Consider the following 27008-nt stretch of genomic DNA (forward strand, 5'->3'; position numbering starts at 1 on the left):
ATCTCTAGCAGAAATACAAAGATCAGCTGGGTATGGTGGCGTGCATCTGTGGTCCTAGCTATTCAGAAGGCTGAGGTGGGAGAATCACTGAGCCCAGGAGATGGAGGTTGTAGTGAGCCAACATCACATCACGCCACCGCACTCCAGCCCGGGCGAGAGTGAGAGCCTGTCTCAAAAAAAAAAAAGTTTAACCCAGGGAGGTTTCCCAGACTTTCTTGGCCACAGAAGCCTTTTTGGGCACAACAGCCACAAGCAATCCATGAAGACGTGGTCTGCGTAACACACTTGGGGACACACTGATGTGGTGGTGGAAAGGCCGACTATGCACAGGACACAGTCACACCTGAGGGCAAACCGTGGCTCCCCTCCTTCACAGCCATCATCAGCAGCTGTCACCCCCAGAAGAAACTGGAAACAGCATCTGTCTGCCCACCCAGGTTGCTATGGAAACTGGGAAGTGCTCTCGGCACACAGGAGCACCAAGCAGGGATGCACTCACGCTGATGGGGCAGGGACGGGTCCTTACCACTTTGGCCTGCCGTCCTTCACAACTTCTTCCTCCTCTTCATCATCGCTGAACTTCAGTTTCTCAGAGTAGTCCACTTCTTCATGGAGGCCTACAACAGCAGAAGGGCCCAGGAAGAATGAGAAAGAATGAAAAGGTCAGTGGTGGCCGGGCGCGGTGGCTCATGCCTGTAATCTCAGTACTTTGGGAGGCTGAGGTGGGCGGCTCATAAGGTCAGGAGTTTGAGACCAGCCTGACCAACGTGGTGAAACCCCACCTCTACTAAAAATACAAAAATTAGCTGGGTGTGGTGGCACATGCCTGTAATCCTAGCTACTCAGGAGGCTGAGGCAGGAGGCAGAGGTTGCAGTGAGCCGAGATCGTGCCATTGCACTCCGGCCTGGGTGACAGAGTGAGACTCCGTATCAAAAAAATAAAAAAGAAAAAGAAAAGGTCAGTGGTGCCCAGGCACCATCGGAGAGCTTCCTTTGGCCATCCCAGCAGAGGAGCTGAGTCAATCACCTGGCTGCCTCCCCCTGTGACTGAAGGGCAGTTTTGGCTTCTGGTAAGAGCAGGGCAGCTTGGTTAGACTAACCATCCCACAGGTAACAATTCTTAAATCTGAACAATAAATCTTTAAAATCTATTTCAAGGTCCAAGAGGGTGAACAAAGTAGGCAGAAACCAAGTAGTTGTGCTTATAATACAGAAGCTTGACTTGGGAGATTTGTGAGTTACTACTTGCCCTAGGCACTGATCAGCCCAAGTGGCTGAGATGGCAGAAAGCATCCATCACTGAGGACTGTGTGAACAGAGTGTGGTAGGTCCACACAATGGAGTATTATTTGGTCATAAAAAAGAATGAATACAAACACATGCTATAACACAATTAACTGTGAAAACATTATACTAAGTGAAAGAAGCCAAACCAGAAAGGCCACATATTGATTCCACTGATAGGAAATGTCCAGAATGTGCAAATCCATAAAAGTAGATTTATTTTTGCCACAGGATTAGGAGGTGGCAGAGAGTGCCTGCCAACAGGTATTGGGTTTCTTTTTTGAGTGATGGAAATATTCTGAAATTGAAGAGTCACGGTAGTTGTACAACCTTGTGAATATACTAAAAACCAATAAATCATAGACTTTAAAAGGTAAATTTTATGTTATATGACAATCATGTCAATCATATAATTATATTAAAATTATGTGAATCATATAATCATATAATTCACAGTGGCTCACATCTGTAATCCCAGCGCTTTGGGAGGTCGAGGCAGGAAAATCACTTGAGGCCCGAATTTGAGACCAGCCTGGGCAACATGGCGAAATCGTATCTCTACTAAAAATACGGAAAATTAGCCAGCCACAGGGGCGCACACCTGTAGTCCCAGCTACTCTGGAGGCTGAGGTGAGAGAATCACCTAAGCCCAGGAAGTTGAGGTTGCAGTGAGCTGTGACTGTGTCAGTGCACTCCAGCTTGGGCGACACAGCAAGATCCTGCCTCAAACACAAGGCTAACTGAGCACTATGATGTATGCCTGCAGTCCTGGCTACACAGGAGACTAAGGTGGGAGGATTGCTTGAGCCCAGGAGTTTAAGACCAGTCTGGGCAACAGAGCAAGACCCCATCTCTAGAAAAAATAAATTAAGTTAAAATAAAAAAATTTTAAAAGGTAACAACAAAAACTCAATCTAATTAAAAGGCAGAGTTAGGAACTGAAAAAGCAAGTTGCAATTATGTGCTGTCTACTAAATAATCGCTTTAAATACAAACACAAAGGAGTTTAAAGGAAAAGAACGGAAAAAGATATTCCCTGGAAACAATAAGTCAGAGCGATGGTATGAACACAGGACAAAAGAGACTGCAAGATAATAGACTACTAGAGATAAGGAGGGAAATGTGGAAACACACCAGAAAGGCATGGAAACTATAAATGTGTGTAAGCAGCTTCAAAATAAATGAAGCAGAAACCAACAGTATAAAAGGGAGAAAGAGATAAATGCATAATTAGAGTTTAACATCTCACTTTCCTTAACTGACAGAAGCAGACAAAAATATCAGTAAATATACAGTAAGATCTGAATGCCACCATCAACCACCTTGACTAAGTTGGAACATACAAAACATGACGCCCAACAACAACTGTAGAATATATACTTTTCAAAGTGCACCTGAAATATTCTCCAAGACAGATCATATCTTAGTCATAAAACAAGTCTTACTAACTTGAAAACAACTGAAATCATACAGAATGTGCTCTCTGGCTATAAGACATCTAAATTAGCAATCTAGAAATGCCCCAATAATAAAAAATTGCCTCAATGATTTAAAAAATCATTTAAAATAGATACAGAAAACAAGTCCAACAATGGAGAAAATGAACAAAGCCAAAAGCTGCTGCTTCGTAAAGATTAATAAAACTTAATTCAATTCCTTGGCAGAAATGAAGAAAAAGAAATATATAAATTATCAGGAATTAAAAGATATCACTACAGGCCGGGCGCGGTGGCTCAAGCCTGTAATCCCAGCACTTTGGGAGGCCGAGACGGGCAGATCACAAGGTCGGGAGATCGAGACCATCCTGGCTAACACGGTGAAACCCCGTCTCTACTAAAAAAAACTAGCCGGGCGAGGTGGCGGGCGCCTGTAGTCCCAGCTACTCGGGAGGCTGAGGCAGGAGAATGGCGTAAACCCGGGAGGTGGAGCTTGCAGTGAGCTGAGATCTGGCCACTGCACTCCAGCCCGGGCGACAGAGCGAGACTCCATTTAAAAAAAAAAAAAAAAAAAAAAAGAAAGAAAGTTCCAGGGGCAAAACTGTTTCACTGGTAAAGTAATACTGGCCAGGCACACTGGCCCACATCTGTAATCCTAGCCACTCAGAAGGTGAGGCAGGAAGATCACTTGAGCACAGGAGTCTGAGGCTGCGTTGAGCCATTATTGCAGCAGTGCACTCAGTCTGGGTGACAAAGTGAGAGACCCTGTCTCAAAAAACAAAAAAAAAAGAAAAAGAAAATACGTAATACCAATCTTACAAAAATACCAATCTTATTTTTTAGGAAAGTAGAGAAGGAACACTCCACAACTCATTTTATAAGCCCAGCATAACTTGATACCAAAACCTGACAAAGACATTAAAAGAATAGAAAATTACAGACTAATATCCCTCATGACAGAACTTTAATAACATATTAACAAACTGGGCCTAGGCATACAAAAAGGGAGGGTTTATTCTAAGAATGCAAGGTTGGTTTAGCATTAAAAAAAAAAATCAATGCAATCTATTATCAAAATAAAGGAGAAAAATAATATGATCACGGATGTAGAAAAGCAGTGAACACAATGCAATACCCATAATTCAAAAAAACAAAAAACCCAAAGGCTCCGCAAACTAGACTCAGAAGGCAACACATCCTCAACCTGAAAAACAGCATCTCTGAAAAACCCACAGCTAACACTTCATGTCGACACACGAAACATTTTCGTTCTAAGATCAGAAAGAACCTGAGGTTAACATTGTACTAGAAGTATATCACAGTGCAATAAGGCAAATACAAATAAATAAATAAAAGGCACATAATCTGAAAAAGACAACTCCTTATTTACGAACTCCATAAGGGTCTATGTAGAAAACTCTAAGAAATCAACAAAAACTAGTAAAACTAACTTACTCAACAAAGTGTCTGGTACCAGTGAATACAAAAAAAACAAAAATCAGGCTGGGCGCGGTGGCTCAAGCCTGTAATCCCAGCACTTTGGAAGGCCGAGGCGGGTGGATCACGAGGTCAGGAGATCGAGACCCTCCTGGCTAACACAGTGAAACCCCGTCTCTACTAAAATACAAAAAACTAGCCAGGCACGGTGGCGGGCGCCTGTAGTCCCAGCTACTCGGAGGCTGAGGCGGGAGAATGGCGGGAACCCAGGAGGCGGAGCTTGTAGTGAGCCGAGATCGCGCCACTGCACTCCAGCCTGGGCGACACAGCGAGACTCCACTCTCAAAAAAAAACAAAAATCAACTCTGTTTTCTTTTTCTTTTTTTTTTTGAGACTAAGTCTTGCTCTATCACCTAGGCTGGAATGCAGTGGCACAATCTTGGCTCACTGCAACCTCTGCCTCCCGGTTCAAGCAATTATCCTGCCTCAGCCTCCCAAGTAGCTGGGACTACCGGCACGTGCCACCACACCTGGCTAATTTTTTGTATTTTTAGTAGAGACAGGGTTTCACCATGTTAGCCAGGATGGTCTCCATCTCCTGATCTTGTGATCCACCCACCTCAGCCTCCCAAAGTGCTGGGATTACAGGCGTGAGCCACCGCGCCCGGCCTCAGCTATATTTTCTATATAACAACAGCAAACCCTTGAAAAATAAAATCGTTCTTAGAAATCAATGCCATTTATAATAGCATCAAAAAACCATAAAATGCCTTAGAATAAATTTAACAATAGAACATTCAGGACCTCTACATGAAAACTCTGAAGACACTGCTGAGAGAAATGAAAGCCCTAAAAAAGAGATACACCAGGTTCCTGAACCTAAAGATTCAAAATTAAGGGTCGGGCATGGTGGCTCATACCTGTAATCCCAACACTTTGGGAGGCCACAAGGCAGGCCGATCACCTGAGGTCAGGAGTTCGAGACCAGTCTGGCCAACATGGTGAAACTTCATCTCTACTAAAAATATTAACAGTTAGCTGGGCGAAGTGGCCCACATCTGTAATCCCAGCTACTTGGGAGACTGAGACATGAGAATCGCTTGAACCCAGGAAGCAGAGGCTGCTGTGAGCTGAGATAATGCCATTGCACTCCAGCCATATCAAAAAAAAAAACACCAAGTTTCAAAGTTAAGATGTCAGGCGAGGCGCAGTGACTCATGTCTGTAATCCCAGCACTTTGGGATGCTGAGGTAGGCAGATCACAAGGTCAGGAGTTCGAGACCAGCCTGGCCAACGTGGTGAAACCCCGTCTCTACTAAAAATACAAAAATTAGCTGGGCATGGTGGTGCACGCCTGTCATTCCAGCCACTCAGGAGGCTGAGGCAGAAGAATCACTTAACCTGAGAGGAGGAGGTTGCAATGAGCCGAGATCGTGCCATTGAACTCCAGCCTGGGCGACAGAGCAAGATTCTGTCTCGGAAAAAAAGACAAACAAAAAATTAAGATGTCACTTATCTCATCACAGATTCAACATAATCCTAATCAAAATGCCCACGGGCTCTTTGTAAATACTGACAGGTTGATTCTAAATTTATGCGGAAGCAAACAATCTTGGAAAAGAACAATGTTGGAAAACTTACACTACTGAAATTTAAAGTTTACTATAAACCCACAGTGTGGTATTGGCATGAGGAACAAATAGATCAATGGAACAGTGTCCAGAAATAGACCAATGCTTTTATAGTCAATTGATTTTTGGCAAAGGTTCCGAAGCAATTCGATAGGGAAAGTCTTATCAACAAATGTTGTGGAGAACTGGCCATATGGGAAAAAACAAACCTTGACTCCTATCTTATACCATATACAAAAATTAATCCAATGTGGATCAAAGACCTAAAATTAATAGTTAAAACTATAAAACATCTAGGAATATCTTTACCACCAAGGGAAAGCAAACTTTTTTTTTTTTTTTTTTTGAGACGGAGTCTTGCTCTGCCGCCCAGGCTGGAGGGCAGGGGCCGGAGTTCAGCTCACTGCAAGCTCCGCCTCCTGGGTTTACGCCATTCTCCTGCCTCAGCCTCCGGAGTAGCTGGGACTACAGGCGCCCGGCACCTCGCCCGGCTAGTTTTTTGTATTTTTTTTAGTAGAGACGGGGTTTCACCATGTTAGCCAGGATGGTCTCGATCTCCTGACCTCGTGATCCACCCGTCTCGGCCTCCCAAAGTGCTGGGATTACAGGCTTGAGCTACCGCGCCCGGCCGCAAACATTTTTTTAAACAGGACACAAAAATAATAACCACAAAAAACCCAAATTTATAAATTAAACTTCAAAATTCAAACTTCTGCTCATCAAAACAGTGTTTAAAAAAATTAAGACAAAGAATGCGATATGTAAATATATTTGCAAAATAAAAGTTGCAAAGGGTCTGTATCCAGGGCTGGTATCCTACCACTCAATTTTTTAAAATTCAGACACCAAACGAAGGACAATATATCAGTTGTCAAACAGCACCTAAAAGTGTGTTTATCATCATTAGTCATCAGCAACACGCAAATTAAAAGCACAATGAGACACCACTAAACACCCACTAGAATGGCTAAAATTAAAAAGACAAACATGTTCAAGGCTGCAGTGAGCTTTGATCACACCACTGCACTGCAACCTAGGAAACAAAGTGAGACTCTGTCTCTTTTAAAAAAAAAAAAAAAAAAAAAAAGATGAACACCAAAATGTAAGCTCCAGACCTACCAAATTCTCACACACTGCTGTTGGGAATGTAAAATGGCATAACCACCAGGAGAAAAGGTTTGGACAGGTCTTAAACACTTAATCCTATGCCTACCCATTGACCCAACAATTCTAGATATTTACCCAAGAGAAACAGAAGTACGGTGTAGAGTGGGGCTTTTGAATGAATAAACAAATCACAGTATATTGATGAATTAGGACATATCTCAGCAACTAAAAGCAACTGACATATAAACAACACTGATGAATATGAAAACCATACAAGAGTAAAAACTGTATGACTCCACTCATCTGAAGTCTGATAACTAGGCAAAACTAATCTAGGGTAAAGTGAATCAGAAGAGCAGCAGGCCGGTGAGCAGTCGCAGGGCAGAACTCTGGAGAGGCAATGAGGAAGCCTGGGGTGGTGAGGGAAATGTTCTCTCTTTCTCTCTGGATATGGATGTGTATGATATACACGTATCCATTTGTAAAACTGTACAGGTAAAATGTGACATGAGTGCCTTTCACTGTAATTAAAATCTACCTGAAAATAAATAAAAAGAATTATGAAAGAAAATAATCAGGTTGGGGGATAGGGAGTGGGTAGGGATAAAGGAGTAAGAGTGGCAGAACAAGCCAGGTTTGTGGCACCCACGTGTAGTTCCAGCTACTCCAGAGGCTGAGGCAGGAGGAAGAGTTTGAGGCTGCAGTTCACCATGATGGACTCTGCGAACAGTCACTCCACTCCAGAATGGGAAACACAGCCAGACCCTTTCTCTATCCGTTTTTTTTTTCCTTTTTGAGACGGTGTCTCGCTCTGTCACCTAGGCTGGAGTGCAGTGGCACGATCTCAGCTCACTGCAACCTCTGCTTCCTGGGTTCAAGTGATTCTCCTTCCTCAGCCTCCTGAGTAGCTGGGATTACAGGTGTGCGCCACCACACCTGGCTGATTTTTGTATTTTTCGTAGAGACAGGATTTCACCATGTTAGACAGGATGGTCTCGATCTCCTGACCTCGTGATCTGCCCACCTCGGCCTCCCAAAGGGATTACAGGTGTGAGCCACCGTGCCCAGCCTTCCTTTTTATTTTTTTTACTGCTCCTTGCAAAGCAGGGTTAACCAATAGGTAGTATGCCCAGAGTAGCTGAAACCCTGTCTCTTGGAAAATATTAAACAAAACTGAATGGCAGAACATTGGTACTCATTGAACCTGAGTGATCAGTGGTTGGGAGTTATTATTTTCTTTTTTGTTTAAATTTTGTATCATTAATAATTTTTTAAAAGTTAACAACAAAACTGTAAGGTCAAGACTAAAAACCAAAAGAAGCTAATGGCTTGGCCAGGAAGGAACCGCTAGTCGGGGAGTAAATGAGGAAGGAGGGCATCGGGGCTGCTTCCCTGTCCTGCTCTTAGTCCCTATCTTGCCAAGGGAAAACACACGGTGGCGCCACGGGGTTTCCATCCCTGGTAAGCACAGATGTATTTTGGTCCTGCCCGTCTAAACCATCCGTGCTTCTCTGCCCACCTGCCCAGCCATCATCGGCATCGGCGTCCAGATCGTCAAGGCCCTTCAGGTTTTCTGCGTTGATAATGGTGGGCCGTGGTGCCCGCTCCACCAGCTGCCTTAGCGGGCGGAGTGGGCGAGACACTCCCAGCCTGTTTTCTTTTCTGATAAAAGAGAGAAAAGTAAAGATGATGGAATCATGTTCAGTCTACAGACGGAAGCAAAATCAAATACCTTTCCAAAAATAAGTTCCACACTGCAAAGGTTCATGTTTAATATTTCTATCAGTTCCTTTAAAAGAAATATATAATGAGCAAACAAGTACATCCCAGAAAGAAGTTCTGCTTTGTCCTGCAGTTTTACATGCTGGTCGCTAAGGCCTAGGGCAGCAGCCACATGCACGTGCCAGAACTTCAACTCTACCAGGCACCTGAAATCATGACTCAATCTCTCAATCAGCTCTGAATTCCAGCCACCACCCCACACACCCTGCCACGCTGAGCTGGTAAAGTTCTCTGTGGTCTCCAGGAGACACAGCACTTCTGTTCATCATGCCCTCATCCTGACCAGAATCACCACCGGACTCATCTCTACACACGTGACTGTAACGCAATGGACTCACCCGTCTTGGTCATTCATCTGGAACTGTCTAAAAGGAACTCGAGGTTCAAGGCGGAGCTGAGGAAGGGGAAAAGAGCCTCGTTCCACTGTACCCTGGTTTTCTGATGACTTTGGCGAACACATCTGAAACATAACATCGATGAACAGGATTTGCTGGTAATGGCCCAAATTGCAATCTCCACTTAAATCAGAATGTGTTTTGTAAAGTGGAAAATGGGAAAAAGAAACAGGAAAGTCTTGGGGTTTCCTAATTAATCCTACCGCCATCTCCCCCATTTCATTCCTGCTGTAAGTAGACCTGGGGACCTATGTCAGGGAAAACCTGCCTCTCCTGTTTCTAAAGAACCAAAGACTAAAATGATATCCACATCACCAGGGAAAGAAGCCAGAGGCCCTGAAGATTTAAAAAGCAGGGAGAGAAAATGCAAAACGAGTGGAAGCCTCAGAAGTAGGGTAACAGGGCCAAGAGGAGACCCCAAGGGGGACATTCAACCACTTGACCTATCTGCTGGACACAATCCAACTTGATGGGGGGAAAAAAGTACACTCTGAAGACTTACAAAAGCAGGAAGCATATCATGGTATGTAGGTGGGTGGTATACATTTCCCATGAACTGTGAAGCCCCTTTTCGGACAGGCTGAGCCGGGCGGAGAGAGGGGTCCTTAGAATCGCTGGTACATGCCGAGGAGGGGGCTCCATCTCCCGTACTCGAGTTCCTGCTGCCCAGCTCAGTTGGGGAGGTGCTCAGAGACGTGGCAGAAATTATGTGTCGCCCACCGCCCTCCCTCCAGCTTGTCACATCTGGAAATTGAAAGGGGGCAAAAGGGGAGAGGGAAGAGGAGGGGGAAGGAGGGATCGTATGAGGTTCTGAAGGTCAAGGGACCCCCTCCTTCAACAAAAAAATGAAATGAAAAACAAAAAACACCAAAAGTGAAGAACTGTTAAAATCTGTCAGGGAAGGTTGGGGCAGACCCTTGGCCAATGGGGATGAACTTGCTGAGGGAAGTCTGACTGTGAAATATAAAATGAGATCTACTCAGAGAGAAGGCTTCATCAGTGAGTAACAATCACCACCCTTCCCCCTAGTCTTCCACCCAGAGATAGGAAGACGGCCCTGATGAAAACAGCCTTGGGTCATTCCTTCAACGAACGCTGACCAGCCCACTTAGGGTCAGCACTGGACTACACATTAAAACAGGAGCGAGTTCCAGGCGCGGTGGTTTCAGGCTTTGATTAGCAGTGGCACCTTTTAATAAAGATCCCCCAGCCCACAAGATAGGCAAAGTGCAGCTGCTGTCCTTCCAGCGGCGGTGCGGGGCACTTGTGTAGCCCACAGGCGGAAACCTGCCGACCTGTCTTTTTTAAATGATGCTTTCTATTGCCAAATGTAGTAAGATCGGGTGGAAATTATTAGAGGCCAACAAGAAATCAAATGAGACAACAGGTCCCTGTTTTCGGTCACCTTTTGGTTAGAAGCTGAAGCACAACAGTCTCTGAGTTACACAACCCTTAAGGGAAAGAGACCCAGGACGTGTCTGACCCCAGTTCTTCAACCCCTTTGCTGTGAGAACTGGGGCAAGGCGAGGTCACCCCATCCATGTTTCCTCGTCTTCTCCAAGGAGGAGATGGAACTGATGCTTAGAAGCTTCTTCTACGTCCGCATTTTTATAGTCCCACAAAGCAGCTCATCTTAATTAATCCCAGAAAGATATAATTCATGTCCCCTAAAATGAAGCAAACAGGCCAGGCGCGGAGGCTCACGCCTGTAATCCCAGCACTTTGGGAGGCCGAGGCAGGTGGATCACAAGGTCAGGAGATTGAGACCATCCTGGCTAACACGGTGAAACCCCATCTCTACTAAAAATACAAAAAATTAGTCAGGCATGGTGGCGGGCGCCTGTAGTCCCAGTTACTCAGGAGACGGAGGCAGGAGAATCGGTTGAACCTGGGAGGCAGAGGTTGCAGTGAGCCAAGATCGCACCACTGCACTCCAGCCTGGGGGACAGAGCAAGACTCTGTCTCAAAATAAGTAAATAAATAAAAAGGCCGGGCATGGTGACTCACGCCTGTAATCCCAGCACTTTGGGAGGCTGAGAGGGGCGGATCATCAGAGGTCAGGAGTTCAAGACCAGCCTGACCAACATGGAGAAACTCCGCCTCTACTAAAAATACAAAATTAGCCGGGCGTGGTGGTGCATGCCTGTAATCCCAGCTACTCAGGAGGCTGAGGCAGGAGAATCATTTGAACCCGTGAGGCGGAGGTTGTGGTGAGCCGAGATCGTACCATTGCACTCCACTCTGGACAACAAGAGTGAAACTCCATCTCAAAAAAAAAAAAAAAAAAAAAAAAAACTACGAAGCAAAATAAACCAGTCCTGTGTGGGCCACTGGAAAGGCAGTGAGTGCTGGTTTAAGTAAGACACATGCACAGTGATCACTGACTTACAGGACATCACTTCTGACTTGAATGGGAGAGGCCTCAAGACAAGCAAACAAAAGGCCCTCATGTTTCAAGACCTGATCAAGTCCCCTGGACTACATGAGCCACTTCAAAATCCCTGAGTAGAACACGTGGAAAATCGCATTCCTAAACACCACCTTAACCTTCAGCCACCCTCGGCTTCCAAGGAGGAATTTCCAGCAAGAAGTGCTACACAGGCCAGGCGCGGTGGCTCAAGCCTGTAATCCCAGCACTTTGGGAGGCCGAGGCGGGCGGATCACGAGGTCAGGAGATCGAGACCATCCTGGCTAACACGGTGAAACCCCGTCTCTACTAAAAAATACAAAAAACAAACCGGGCGAGGTGGCGGCGCCTGTAGTACCAGCTACCTGGGAGGCTGAGGCAGGAGAATGGCGTGAACCCAGGAGGCGGAGCTTGCAGTGAGCTGAGATCTGGCCAGTGCACTCCAGCCTGGGTGACAGAGCGAGACTCCGTCTCAAAAAAATAAAAAATAAAAAATAAAATAAATAAAATAAAAAATAAAAAATAAAAAAAAGAAGTGCTACACAATCTGGCCCCTTCCCTGGCCGACCTAAGATGAGGGAGCAGTAGAGAACAGTGCCGGCTGATTTAAGTCACAATCCCCAGAGGAATGGGTTAAAACTACAGGTCCTAACTGGGCTGGGGGAGGGGAGGACTGGAAATCAGACTCCTTCACCAGCTCCCCAGTGATTCTGACTAGACGCAGCTAGGATTGGGAGCTTTAGAAAACAAGCTCCTGAACTGGGGACCTGAGTTAATTGGTCCTTTGTCCGTCCTTACCACAGTTACCAGGCACAGCAAAACTAACAACTGGATGACAGAGGGGGAGGGGACAGGCCTGGCCCAACCCAAGAGACAAAAAAGGCACAATGCCCAATGGCCTAGGCAGCAAGTCCAATGGACGCACAGATCGGGTACGAGCCAAAGAGCCACATTTCCAGCTCGAACTGGAGACCCCAGTGACATCAGCACCCTTCTAGGAGCACAGAGAGATGAGGGGAGGAAGTTCTGTGACTCCATCGAGTGCCCAGAGGCTGCGGTCACTTACTCTGAGGGCGGAGGCTTGGTCCTGGCCCATACGACAGATCTAAGACGCCCTTTTCTTTGCCAGCCTTGTCCTGCCCTCCAGCTGCTTTCAGCGTCGGAAATTCCTCGGGAGAGAAGGATAACAGTCGGCTTGAGCCCCTTAAACCTGTCAAGAAGACGGGGTAGACATGGAGGAAGTGAGATGGAGTCATCAGTCGTCTGCTTCCCAGCTCCACACCTTGAAAGACATGTTGCCTGCAAGTGGGCTTTCTAAGGGAGCCTTGTCACAAGGGTGCTCTGTGCTGGCAGATGCCACCGGGGGGCGCTGAGGGTGGCAAGGGAGGCTGCTGCTGACATCATGAGGCCCCTTCCCAGCTGACCTGCAGGGACCAGTGCCTGCTTACAAAGGGAATGGGGTAAGATATCACAGCAACTCCAGGCCACAGCCTGCCCCAGCAGGGAAGGTTCTGCAGACTGCCTGGGGCCACAGACAAGCACCGCCTCCTATAAAATCAGCCCAGGGGAGGCCAAGAAGGCAACTGCTTTCCTGTGGAGGCAACACCTACAGAGAATGCTGCCATCCCTGCCCCAGGCGACCCCAAAAGGATTAAGATGCTGCTTTTGCCAGATACAGTGGCTCACACCTGTAATCCTAGCACTTTGGGAGGCCGAGGCGGGTGGATCACTTGAGCTCAGGAGTTCAAGACCAGCCTGGGCAACATGGCAAAACCCTGTCTCTACTAAAAATTACAAAAAATTAGCTTGGTAGCAGGCGCCTGTAGTCCCAACTACTCAGGAGGCTGAGGTAGGAGGATCGCTTGAGCCCGGGAGGTGGAGGTTGCAGTAAGCCAAGATCGCGCCACCGCACTCCAGCCTAGGTGACAAAGTGAGACCCTCTCTCTAAAAATAATAAAACAGGCCGGGCGCGGTGGCTCACGCCTGTAATCCCAGCACTTTGGGAGGCCGAGGCAGGAGGATCATGAGGTCAAGAGATTGAGACCATCCTGGCTAACATGGTGAAACTCCGTCTCTACTAAAAATAAAAAAAAAAATGAGCTAGGCATGGTGGCGGGCGCCTGTAGTCCCAGCTACTTGGGAGGCTGAGGCAGGAGAACGCTGTGAACCCAGGAGATGGAGCTTGCAGTGAGCCACTGCACTCCAGCCTGGGCAACAGACTGAGACTCCGTCTCAAAGAAGCAACGTAACGTAACGTAACGTAACGTAACGTAACGTAACGTAACGTAACGTAACGTAACATAAAAGCTGCTGATAACATCAGGTGGAAATTAGATGTACACACGAGGACCTCCTCATTCACCTGTCCTTCTGCATTTTCTACTAAGTTCCTTGAGCCCTGCAAGGCCAAACATTCCACTCTTATAATCCTGGGAACAGTTTATTTCTTCATTCTTTCATTCATTCCTTGACATTACAACCTGCTTTAGAGAAGAAGACTTTCCTAATGTTGTTCCCTTACACACAGAACTTAGCAGAGGTTCTGCCACCATTTTCAGATGAACAGATTAAAAATGGCACATGTCTTCTGATCTGGAATACACAGCACACTCCAGACAGGAGAAATCTAGGAACAGGGGCGACACCACACAACAAATGGCCCCCTGTGGAATGCCTTGTTCCCTATGCAGCTAAACCCCAGTCTTCCCCTAAGCAGTTTAAATTATTCTTAGCACCACTGATCCATGGACCTGTTCACTAAAGCTGACGGTGCCGGCAAGGCGCGGCTGGATCACCACACAGGCATGTGGCAGCAATTTGCTCAAATAAACTTGACAGGGTGAGACTGGACACCATTCACCAATGGTCAGCCAGAGATGGCCTCCAAGTGTCATGAAGCAGCTCTGGGGCTCTGTGAAGGGGGCTCTGACTCAGTCGCTTCATTATGGTAGAAGGTCACTGGCAAGAATCAAATAAAACTCTCATTTTAAAATACAGAATGACCAGCCTAGACAACAAGATGAAATCCCATCACTACAAAAATCACAAAAATTAGCCAGGCATGGTGGTGTGTGCCTGGAGTCCCAGCTACTTGGGAGGCTGAGGTGGGCGGACTGCTTGAGCCCAGGAGACTGAGGCTATAGTGAGCCAAAATTGCGCTACTGCACTCCAGCCCCCATGGGCAACAGAACGAAACCCTGCCTCAAAAAAAAAAAAAAAAAAAAACAAAATATGGTAGATTTGAAATTAGGAAAATAACCAGCATCTGTCCAATATTGCTGTTCCATCTCCTTCTTCTGCTTCAAGAATCATGAAGATATTATTGTAAGCATGAATTAATCTTAATAAGGATAAAGGGTAGGAAAAAAGTCTCACAGCAAAATACCAGTATTCATAAGGTCTCAATGCTTTATGATGTTTACCTGCCATCTGTTCCCCACCATAAGAAACTGAGGCAGGAAAGTCGGAGGGCTTCTTCCAAGGTCACAGGCTGAGCCACTGGTGGGGTAGCAGCTGGTGTCTGAGTCTCTGACCTCTGCCCAAATATGCAATCAGGTCTCCTGGGTCTGTTTTAGGTGACTTATCAATTTAGTCTATCAATTCAGGAAAAGCCCTTTTGAATTCCAAAGAGTCATGAAAACACTTGTGGACAACACCCTCCAATCCCCACACTCCTGAGAGTGTCATAGATGCGTGACTCTAGCACAAGATGGGGAACCAAAACTGACTTTTACACTTGGCCCCCACCCTGCCCAGTGTGTCAATTCTGTGAGCTGGCAGGTTTCTGCCTGCAATTATTTTCTTTCTTTTTTTAAATTTTGAGTAGAGATAGGGTCTTGCTATGCTTTTCAGGCTAGACTTAAACTCCTGGGCTCAACCAATCCTCTCACCTTGGCCTCCCAAGTAGCTGGGACTACAGGTGTCTGCCACCACACTTGGCTGATTTTTTGTGTTTCTTATAGAGACAGGGTTTTGCCATGTTGTCCGGGCTGGTCTCAAACTACTGGACTCAAGCAATCCCTTTGCCTCAGCCTCCCAAAGTGCTGGGATTACCGGTGTGAGTCACCACATCCAGCCCTCACCCCCATTTTTTACACAAATGGTAAGATACTATACATACCATTCTGTACTTTTCTTCACCTGGAGATCTTGCCAAATCAATAGAAAACTGCTTTTTTTCTTTATAGCCAAATCACATTTCATTAAAGTACCATAATTTTACAGGCATTTCAAGGGACTGTTTGCAATCTCTTGCTATTAGAATGCTGCAGTGAATAGTCTTGTACACAGGTCATTTCACACATGGGCAAGTATAATTTGTAGAGTAATTTCCTCAGGGTGCACTTGCTAGGTCAAAGGGTATTATGTGTTGTTATTTTGCCAGGCAGTGCCAAACTGGCTTCCATAGGAGTTGGGCCAATTTATACAGGGGTTTTTCTTTTAATTTTTGTAGTTATTTTAAATAAAATTAATATATTCTATCTACTTTTAAAAATTCTAACCTTACAGAGTTTGCAGTGAGCTATCATGCCACTGCACTCCAGCCTGCGTGACAAAGCAAGACTGTCTCAAAAAAAAAAAAACCAAAACAAACAAAAAATTCTACCTTACAGAAATATAAAATATGGAAAGCCAAAGAACCAGTTACAAGGCCAGTGAATGTTCTTCATAAAGCATCTTCAAAGACCCTTTTGAGGCCAGGCACGGTGGCTTACGTCTGTAATCCCAAAACTCTGGGAGGCCAAGGTAGGAGGATCACTTGAGCCCAGGAGTTGGAGAGCAGCCTGAGCAACATAGTGAGATCTCATCTCAATCAATCAATCAATCAATCACTCAATCAATCAATAAGCCAGGCGTGGTGGTGCATGTGCCTGTGGTCCCACCCCCGGCTACTCGGGAGGCTGAAGTGGGAGGATCACTTGAGCCTAGGAGTTCAAGACCAGCCTGGACGACATAGTGAGATCTTGTCTTTACTCAAAATGGAAAAAAAAAAAAAAAAAAATCAGCCAGGTGTGGTGGTAAATACCTGTGGTCCCAGCTACTCAGGAAGCTGAGGTGGGAGGATTGCTTGAGCCCGGGAGATCGAGGCTGCAATGGCTATAATCGCACCACCGCACTCCTGCTGGCACTTGATCTGTACCCTCAGCCCCTTGGGAGAGGCTGGGGCATTGAAATCTAATTGGCACATTGACTGATCGGTCATTTCCCATTGGAGACTGAGGGAAGAGCCTTTGAGCACAGGAATTTCAACCCATAAGGGGCAGGACCTCCTAGGCATGGCAGGCTGGGGGTGAGGTTCAAGGAATGAAGGATGTGCAGCTGGTTTTCTAATACAGGCTACTAAAGACCAAGTCTGGTGAAGCCTTGGATGGCAGGGGTAGCGCAGGAGGCAGAAGGTGATACCAGGATGGGGGCAAAGGGTAAAAAAGGGCAGTCAGTGCTGCTTTACAGGAGAAAGTGAATTGTGGGCCTTCCCCAGTATATTCCTTTGAATCGTCTGCCCATACCATGACCACTTTCCTTCCCACTCAGAGCTGCTGCCTAGTTTGGTCTGAAAAAATTAGACCATCATCAAAAATTAGAAGAATTTTGTGGAAAATCCAGATCTTCTCGTTTTCTCAAGAACATCTGCTGACCCACATTCTCCAAGGACTGTGGGGGCTGGAGGGCAGCCTGGATGCACAGAACTCACCAAACTGCTTTAGCCCACTATCCTGGGCCTGCCTCGGAGGCCATGTGAATGTGTAATTCCCATGCATTTATTTTTTAAAACTCTGAACACTGTTTCCTTGGGTCCATCGCCCTCATCTTTCTCCTGAGCTGCTCCACGGAAGCAGCACAGTGGGTTCCGCTTCCAGTGTGTTTGGCGCAGCACTTCTGTTAACACCACGTAACCCTCGGAGTGCTTGGAGAGAACATCCTCCAGGCGGGCCACTCCAACCCCACGGCCAGCTTCTTCATCAACCCAAGCCACACCACGTGACACCTCCCTCCTGCGGTCCCAGGAGAGAGGAAGCGGGTGGTGTTGGCAACGCCGCGACCGCGGAGCACACAGGAGCCCACCAGCAGCACAGCCCAGTCAGCACTCCTGTCTCAGCAAGAGCACTCATCCAAAGAAACCAAAGAGCTGGCCCCTCTGCAGAGTCAGTGCCCTGCTGTGCACAGGCAAGGGCTCCACAGAACAGTACCTCTTTGCGGAAAAGAGTCCTCAAAGCTTCTGGGTGCCTAGACCCAACCAGACATTCTGGAAAAGGCATTTACCTCCCCCTCCCCACTGTCCCCAAACACACACACACACACACGTGCGCACTTACCACCTTCGTGTCCTACTGGCTTTCCATTCAGCTGTGCCCATGACTTTGGTCCACCTGGCACTGAATTTGTATTCTGAAAGAAGGAAGAGAATCAGAAGAGGGCCAGCTCCCTTATTCCACTGTACAGTAACAGCCCATTACAACAAGGTGCTGAGAGGCCAGCCCCTTAGATTTGAACCCTATACGGATCCATCCACCACCACTTTCTGAGCAGCAGCGAAGCCCTGAACGACCCCTGCAATGCACACTCCACACAGCAGTCCCAGGGACCAGAAAATGCCAGGCCCACTCTGCAGACAAGAAGCAGGATTTGGGGAGTGATCAGCTTCAAGTCACATAGATAGTGACACAGCAAAGCCAGGACCCAAACCTGTCTCCCTCTATGCGGTGCTCTGGAACCTCCCATGTCCACATAGAGCTACTTTATTTTGCTCCAGAGACAAAGACTAAGGCCCAGTTCCGGCACGTGTTTTTAAAACTGCACCGCTGCTAACGAGGAACACGAACACGGGAAGGCCAACGTGCCAGATCTTGAGCTGGGTGGGCCAGCTGCAGCACCTTCTGTAGTGACTGTGACTCTACAAGGCACAGCTCCCCTCCTGAGAACCATACCAGGTCACCTCTGCTGAAAAGTCGTCAGGGTGAGCATTATGCGAGACACACCCAGCCTGACCAAATGCTCACCACACCCTGGGGAGGCTCTAGTCACATTCACCACTGAGGCTCAGAGAAAAGTGACTGAGTCAGATGCAGAACAGCAGAACCAGGACCAGTCTCCAGCCTGCCTATGTCCAGTGCCCTTTCGAGTCTCTAACCACTAAGCTCACCCCGTCTTTTCCATTCAACTAACATTCAACTTACAGCCTCCTTCTTCTAACTGAAGGTAAAAATACACAAAACAAGCTGCTGCTTTGTGAAGTTTCCCCACTTACTAGATGAAATGCTATATTAAATCACTACCCTCTCCCACCCACCTCAGCCAGCACCATCCACTCACAAGGCAAACAACTGTCTCTCTTGTCTGTGATGCAGAGCTGACCGGGTACAGCAATCCATTTACTCATCACAGAGGTGCCCTGAATGCTTTTACACTGGTGGCCGGGGGCGCCTATACAGTTTCCCCGCCATGGACTACAGAAGGGTGGGGTCAGTGGCACAATGGAAGCAGTGCAGCTGGGGCCAGATACATCCCACAGCTGGGCTAGAGGCCTTCAGATCCAGCAGCAAGCAGGGGGCACAGGGGCTCCCCTCCACATAAGGTCTCCACTGAGGGCCTTTAATATGCTAATGCAATCCCATCCCCCCACTCCCCTCCCCTCTGCAGTCACAGGGATGACTCCCCTGGCATTAAACTAGAAAGAGCACACATAGGACCAAGAAGGTGTTACTGAGACTGCTGGCAAACTACATCCCAAGAGCAGAGCTGCTGTGATCCCTCCGTGGAGATGTTCTAAAACTCGCCCAACACCGGGTGCCTCTTCTTACCTACGCTTCACATGTGAGAGACACCAGGTAGCAGCAAAGCAGCACTGAGCACCGGATATGGTGACCCCTGTGCCAGGGCCAGAATGGGTTCCCCTTATTTGGCATAGAGCTGCCCCTTCAGCAATTCATTCAAACAGATGCCCAGGACCTCACCCACAGTCCCCCCCAGTGGTGGGGGTCTGGGCACATACATCTTCAACAGGTTTCAGAGGCAAATCTGATCTCTGAGCTCTATCAGCTCACTCCTTCTCTTTCAAATTCTGCAAAACAGAAAGGAACTCAACTCTAAATACTCTGACTAGCCTAAGGTCCCAGTAGATTTAGGCCAATGAAAAGGGCGTCTTGCACGATAACAGACCCCTCTTTTCTTCTTTGTCTTTAATTTTAAAAGCACAGTTCAGTGTTAGGTAGGGAGAGGGTGTCCTGGCAAAGCCACAGACTTTCCTGAGTATGGTTACAGCAGAGAGGGGATGACATTTGAGACCTCATATTGCCCATGCAGCAAAGCAAAACCAAAATATGTTCATTCCCGCTGCCAAGAGAGCTGGTGAATATGAGGTATCTATGTCCACATTTCTTTTCATCTTCTAAGAAATTCAGACTTCTCATCCAGATTTCCAGCTCCGGCTAAGTATATCCTCCTGCCAATCTCTAGAAACCCGTAGCGAGACTCTGATGGACTGAGTGTGTTATGAGCTCTTGCTTGGTGAAAACATTACTTTCTGCTTAGAGAAACATTTAAAATGTATCAACAATTAAAGGATTGTAGCTTCGTATTTCCCAAAGCGTATTCTAAGAGATATTAGTCCCGAGAGACATTCGGTGAAGAAATGTTTCCTGGGACAAATAAATTTAGGGACTGCTGCCCATTATATCCTCTTCTTAGAGAGCCACAGTAGGTATTAGCACATGAAAGGCACTGAAAAGTACTGCAGTAAAGGAGCTCGCTTCATTTTGTTTTTCGAACTCACCCGGCCAGTGAACCTTTCTGTGACCTGCCACTTTTTGTCTTCTTGTGACCCAAGCTTCCATGGAGATCACGTGACGCGTCCATGGAGCTTCACCCTGAACTAGTCTGCAGTCCAGCCTGAGTGACTATGCCTCAAGGTAAGTCAACAGGCACCATATCTGAGGTCTTTTTCCAAAAGTTGCAGATTAAATTTCTTCACCAGTGACCACGACAGTTTCTCATGCTGGTTTTCTAAAGTCACTCATTGGGTGTGCCTCTGGAATAGACAGGCCATGCACAACCACACTTCTCAGTAGCAACTCCTCCCAGCCCCCAGCAACAAGGACATTTAGGGGCTACCATGCCCAGGAAACAATTGGGATGGAGTCCCAGCACCTACCTCCTGACTGATTGACTGTGTCGGTTTCTGCAAACTGGAGACAGATTTCTGCGAACCCGGCTGCGGCAGCGACTCCGGCGGCTGAGAGGCCGTCGCACTGGAACTAGACAAAGGCAGGGCAGTGGGGTCAGGCACCGCATAGAGTGCGCTGGCCAGGTCTCTGCGTTCTCAGGAGCCACAGCTGTTCAGCTGCTCACAGGAAGCAGACCTCCTCTGGCCAACAAAAATACGACTTTTCCCAGCAGATTTTTATGCTGGCAAAACTAATGAGAAAACAAACCATGCTTTAGTTCTAGTCACTGGCATTTAAAATTAGCACAAGACAGTCCTCTGCCTCTTTCTTTTTCTTTTTTTTTCGAGACAGGGGGTCTCATGTTATCACCCAGGCTAGAGTGTAGTGGGGTAAACTTGGCTCAATGCAACCTCCGCTTCCCAGCCTCAAGCAATCCTCTCACCTCAGCCTTCCAAGTAGCTGGAACTACAGGTGTGAGCCACCTTGCCTGGCCTTTCCTTTTTTAAAAATGAAACTTTTCTGCCTTCTTGTAGAGCCTTCTGTCTGCAAAAACTAAAAGCTCACTGTAAACAATGAAAGTGAAGGATTCGCCAACAGGGAAACTGAATCACTGGAATGAAAGGCTTGTGCCCCTTATTCCAGACCCAGAGCCCATACCTACTCAGAGGGGTGACTTTTTAACCCTCTCTGAGCTTATAAAAGAAATACATGCTCATAGTAAAAATAAACTTATAAATAAAAGTAGGTAACACAGAACATCATGATCTCATCATCCAGAAAGAAACTCCAAGCAGACTTTTCTATATCTGTTAATATCGTTTTGTTTTTAACCAGCAGAGTTTTACACTGCAGGAAGATAGTATTTTTCCAACAGAAGTGGAGTGACCCCATACATAAAGCTCTATGACTTTTTCTACTTCATGCATCTGAACATCTTTTCATCACCATAGAAATGGATCTTCCTTTTGTTTTTAATGACCACATAATACAACTAGACAGGTCATAATTTAACCAATCATTCAAATGGGTTTTTTTCCCCCTTACAGATACAACTGCAATAAGAATTTTTTTTTTTAGACGGAGTCTCATTCTGCCGCCCAGGCTGGAGTACAGTGGCATGATCTCAGCTCACTGCAACCTCCGTCTCCCAGGTTCAAGCGATTCTCCTGCATCAGCCTCCCGAGTAGCTGGGATTACAGTTATGCACCACCATGCCTGGCTAATTTCTGTATTTTTAGTAGAGACGGGGTTTCGCCACGTTGGCCAGTCCAGTCTCGAACTCCTGACCTCATGTGATCCGCTCAGTTCGGCCTCCCAAAGTGCTGGGATTACAGGCGTGAGCCACCGCACCCGGCCTATAATAAGAATTTTTTTTTCTTTTTTTTGAGATGGAGTCTCGCTCTGTCACTCAGGCTAAGGTGCAATGGCACGATCTCCACTCACAGCAACCTCTGCCTCCCGGGTTCAAGCGATTCTCCTGCCTCATCCTCCCGAGTAGCTGGGATTACAGGCATGCACCACCATGCCCGGCTAATTTTTGTATTTTTAGTAGAGACGGGTTTTGCCATGTTGGTCAGGCTGGTCTCGAACTCCTGGCCTCAGGTGATCCGCCCTCCTCGGCCTCCCAAAGTGCTGGGATTACAGGTGTGAGCCACCGCACCCAGTCAAGAATTTTTAAAAATATATTTTGCACCCTTTTCTGTAAGTAATTCCATGGCATACGACCTTAGAAATGGAAATGCTGGATCAAAAGATGTTTTGAAGTTTAAACGATTGCCAGGCTGCCCTCCAAAAAAGGCTGTGTCAGTGAATTTACACTCCACAGGTGAAGTGATGAAATCAACAAAAAATGGCCGAATGAAGGTTTCTGCTCTAACTCAGCCCTCCAGTCACTGTAGGCAACTTTCCACTCAACAAGATTCAAGGAGGGCAGCCACCCTCCTGGTGGGAACTCCTCCAATACAAGTGGCTTATCTGTAAATGGAAGCCAAACTCTATACAGACACCGTCTTCCAAGATTCACCTGACCCAGGCAACTCAACATTCGTGATTATTACAAACAGAAGGTACTGATTAGGTTCTCACATCTCCTTCTACCTAACAGAGAAGCTTCCAGGAAGTCGCACTTTTGTGTTCTCCAAAACTAAGGACTGAGTCCCCACGTTGTGGGCCCACTTGCCACCTGATACCTTGGTGGGAGGATGTGGCCCGGGGCAGCAGAGAACCACACCGGGATCTGTGCCTTCACCAACACTCCGTCCTCACCTCTTCCCTGGTAGACATGCTCCAACACAACTAGCCCTCACCGGAGCCGCCAAGGCAGAGTAAAGGCTGGACAACAGGAGGGAGTAATGCTCTGTCCTCTCTAGAACTTTTGGTGGTGCAGAGGCATTTCAGTCCTTCCATTAAAATGTGCAATATTCATTTTGTTCCAGAGCTCATGGTGTAAATGGAATGAGTACCATTTGAATGGAATGATGACAGCAGCCAGTATCTGCCCCTCCTCTGTGCCAGGTTTGGGCTAAGCACTTGATCTGTGCTAGCCCATCAATGCCTCATGGATACCTTGTAACTATCAGCAGAGCCAGGTATCATTCCTACTTCAAGGGGAGACACTGAGGCTCAGAAGTCAAACAATTCTCCAGGTTCCATCAAGCTAGTAAGTGGTCTAGCTGGAAACCACATAGGGCTGGCAGATTTCAAAAGTTATGCTATACCGCCCATCAATACCATCCCTAAGCAAACTGTTAGAAACATTTTAAAAATAACTTCTAAGGCTCTATTGTGATTACTACTTTATAATCATCTAGCTGAATAACTAGCTCACTCTCTACATCTTGTCTGAAGTAACTACAGGCAACAATTTTACAAAAGCTGCCATGGTCATTTCCAGCACAGACTTGAAAGAAAAGGATGCGGGGGTCGGCAGGCTGAGATCTGGGTCCCTTTTGCCGTCTGGTTTCCTACGTCAGCACGGAGGCCACCAGAGATGCAGGCCAGGAGGGCGCTGCCACCAGACAGCTTTGTTCACATTCCTTAACAGGCAAACCCCAGCAGCAGGTTTCTGCCTGCCATCCTCAACAAGGCCCTGTCCTTCCCTGAACACATCCCCTTCCCTGAATTGTCTTAGCACTGGCTGCACACTCAGAGAGGACTTGCAGTAGGAGACAAAGGTACAGCCATCCAAGTGGGCCCCAGGCAGCCAGGCCCTGTTTTCAGCCCACCACACAGGGGCTGTTTCTCTGATGACAGCACCATGCCGCCCTCGGCCCCCTAGGGCTTCTGGAAGTCCTGCACTGCTCTGATGACTGGGTCTGTTTAGAGCAACAGCAGAAGTCTCCTCTGTCTGGGAAGCTGCTGGGCCCACGATTAGGGAGGCTGCATGATTCTCTGCCGAGTTCAGCTCACAGAGACACCCACCACCAGCAATGAAGTCCTCAAGCCCCAGCTCTGTCCACAGTGTTTCTTACAGGAATTGGCTCTGAGTCATTACATAAGCTCCTCTGGGGTGATGAGGCCTTTCCTAATAAGGCACAGGGGGAAACTGGTCACCGGGGACAAGGTTGTCCACAGATGTGCTGCTCCATCGGCTCTAAAAGCCAGAAAAAATGAAGGCAGGGAACAAGAAACACACGAAGCACCAGGGCCCGAGAGGAAGCGGCTTCATTTGCATCTCCCAGTTTTCCAGCTCTGCCACGGCAAGACTAGTGCTGCAGTGGTCAAAGGGCTGGGATTAGTCTGCCAAAGGGAAGGATACTGGACCACCCCTGGAGTGCCAGCTCCCACTCACCACCCACCTCCTCCGTTTACCTCTTTGGGTCTTGCTGATCCTGCTTGTTTGCCCATCCCGTCCCGTCCTTGGGTACTATCACGATGTTGGGGTCGTTTCCTTTGTTTTCAGACTTCAAGCTCGGCAGGTTTGCAGGCGGTGGCATGCGCCGGGCTGCGGCAACTTTCCCAAGACTCTGTAAGCCATGTCTAGGAATAACTGCAGGGAGAGGGGGACGGAACAGACACCACACAAAAAGGTCACAGAAGGAAAGAGGCCGGATGCATTTAGCTGTTCTTTCAACCTCTAAGTGATCATGACAAAGCTAACGAAACAAAAAACAAAGGGCAGATCAGCAGTGGAACAAACAAGTGTTTGGTGTCACTTTAGTCACTTTACAAGCTGTGCACTGAAGACTACAGGGACAAAGGAGCTGCTGAAACCTGTACAAAGGCTTCCATTTCACTAGTGGGCAGGATGAGGCTTGGGGACTTTATGACATGGGTGAGAAGTCAGGCCCAGGAACCTCCAGCTCACAGAGGAACCACCTCTCTGCAAGTTGAGACAGCTCTGGTCTCATTACAGGACTAAAGGGACAGCCTCTACCTAGACCCAAACCAAGACTGAACAGGAACCCTTCGACATTCATGAAGTCTTCAAGGGGTGTGAACAGGATCAACATGAACCTTTCCAACAAGTTCCAGAATTATCAGGAACCATGAAAGCTAAAAAGGCTGATAACACACCAGGCATGGCGGCTCACGCGTGTAATTCCAACACTTTGGGAGGCTGAGGTGGGTAGATCGCTTGAGCCCAGGAGTTCGAGACCAGCCTGGGCAATGTGACAAAACCCTCTCTACTAAAAATACAAAAATTAGCGGCCGGGCGCGGTGGCTCACGCCTGTAATCTCAGCACTTTGGGAGGCCGAGGCAGGTGCATCATGAGGTCAGGAGATCGAGACCATCCTGGCTAACAAGGTGAAACCCCGTCTCTACTAAAAATACAAAAAATTAGCTGGGCGTGGTGGCGGGCGCCTGTAGTCCCAGCCACTCGGGAGGCTGAGGCAGAAGAATGGCGTGAACCCGGGAGGTGGAGCTGGCAGTGAGCCACAATCGTGCCACTGCACTCCAGTCTGGGAGACAAAGGGAGACTCCGTCTCAAAAAAAAAAAAAAAAAAAAAAAAAAAAAAAAATTAGCCAGGCGTGGTGGCACATGCCTGTAATCCCAGCTACCCGGTCTCAAAATAAATAAATAAAGTAAATAAACAAATATAAAAATTTAAAAACAAAATTTTAAAAATTCTTTAAGGATAACACTGGCTGGGCGCAGTGGCTCATGCCTGTAATCCCAGCACGTTGGGAGGCCGAGGTGGGCGGATCACCTGAGGCAGGGAGTTCAAGACCAGCCTGACCAACGTGGAGAAACCCCACCTCTATTAAAAATACAAAATTAGCTAGACATGGTGGCTCATGCCTGTAATCCCAGCTACTCGGGAGGCTGAGGCAGGAGAATCACTTGAACCCAGGAGGTGGAGGGTGCACTGAGCTGAGATCACACCACTGCACTCCAGCCTGGCCAACAAGAGTGAAATTCTATCTCAAAAAAAAAAAAACAAAAGGATAACACTAGTGCCTATTAAGTCCCATTCTACCCATCAGGATAAAAATATTCACAGCTTTGGCCAGGCACAGTGGCTCACACCTATAATCCCCGCACTTTGGAAGGCCGAGGCGGGTGGATCACCTGAGGTCATGAGCTTGAGACCAGCCTCGCTAACATGGGGAAACCCTGTCTCTACTAAAAATGCAAAAATTAGCTGGGCGTGGTGGCTCACGCCTGTAATCCCAGCTACGCAGGTGGCTGAGGCAAGAGACTTGCTTGAGTCCGGGAGGTGGAAGTTGCAATGAGTTGAGATCATGCCACTGCACTCCAGCCTGGGTGACACAGTGAGACTCTGTCTCAAAAAAGAAAAAAAAAATCTCCCCAGCTTCAATAAGGTGATAAATGGAGAAAATTCCACTACAGGAAGAGTCAGGATGCTCAAGGCTCTAAAATCACACCTCAAGCAGGAAGTAGAGAGTGATTCTACATGCATGCCCAGAAGCCTGGTGTGCACGGACCACATCTGTCTAACCAGGTGAGGAACTCTGGGTTTCTGGGATTTGTCACTAGCAGAAAGTCTGAGGAACTGGCCTTCAACCTCGGGCCTTACCTGAGGATCTAATCGCGTCTACTGATTTTCCTTTATACTTATCAAACAGGCTGAGAGTCGAGTACTTGCTTTTCCCATCCTTGCCCTTGGTAATTTGCCCCAAACGATCGGACATTGCGATGAAATGTCATCTAGTAAGGAAATTTTTCTCGGCACCGCTCCCGATCTGCCTTTGAAATAGAGAAGGAAAAAAAAGAGAGAGAGAGGAAAAAAAAAAAAAAAAAAAGAGTGTCACTCCAGCAGAACCTCTGATCCAGCAAAGTGAATCCTTTAGGAATCATGGATCTCCTTGAAGATCTGAAGACAGCTTTGGACTGTCCTTAGAAAACTGCTCTCACCATTCACAGGCTGTTCATTCACATTTACAGGGCATTTTGTAGATACCC

At 47.2% G+C, this 27008-nt stretch overlaps 1 protein-coding gene across 1 annotated transcript in view; it reads right to left on the minus strand.

Annotated features, from left to right (window-relative positions):
* The window catches only part of PRRC2B (proline rich coiled-coil 2B), a 69911-nt gene extending 43119 nt beyond the window's left edge, over positions 1–26792 (minus strand). The window contains exons 1-9 of the mRNA XM_017849905.1: positions 26623–26792; positions 24451–24628; positions 20628–20730; positions 17794–17866; positions 12546–12689; positions 9575–9816; positions 9016–9137; positions 8415–8557; positions 527–617 (exon numbers count right to left, since the gene is read on the minus strand). Coding sequence (XP_017705394.1) covers positions 527–617; positions 8415–8557; positions 9016–9137; positions 9575–9816; positions 12546–12689; positions 17794–17866; positions 20628–20730; positions 24451–24628; positions 26623–26737 — 1211 coding nt within the window. The 5' untranslated portion in view covers positions 26738–26792. The remainder of the gene's footprint in view (positions 1–526; positions 618–8414; positions 8558–9015; positions 9138–9574; positions 9817–12545; positions 12690–17793; positions 17867–20627; positions 20731–24450; positions 24629–26622) is intronic.
* Positions 26793–27008: the final 216 nt, after the last annotated feature.

The sequence above is a fragment of the Rhinopithecus bieti genome, unplaced genomic scaffold (assembly GCF_001698545.2).
Source record: "Rhinopithecus bieti isolate Rb0 unplaced genomic scaffold, ASM169854v2 scaffold_31823, whole genome shotgun sequence".
Lineage (NCBI taxonomy): Eukaryota > Metazoa > Chordata > Mammalia > Primates > Cercopithecidae > Rhinopithecus > Rhinopithecus bieti.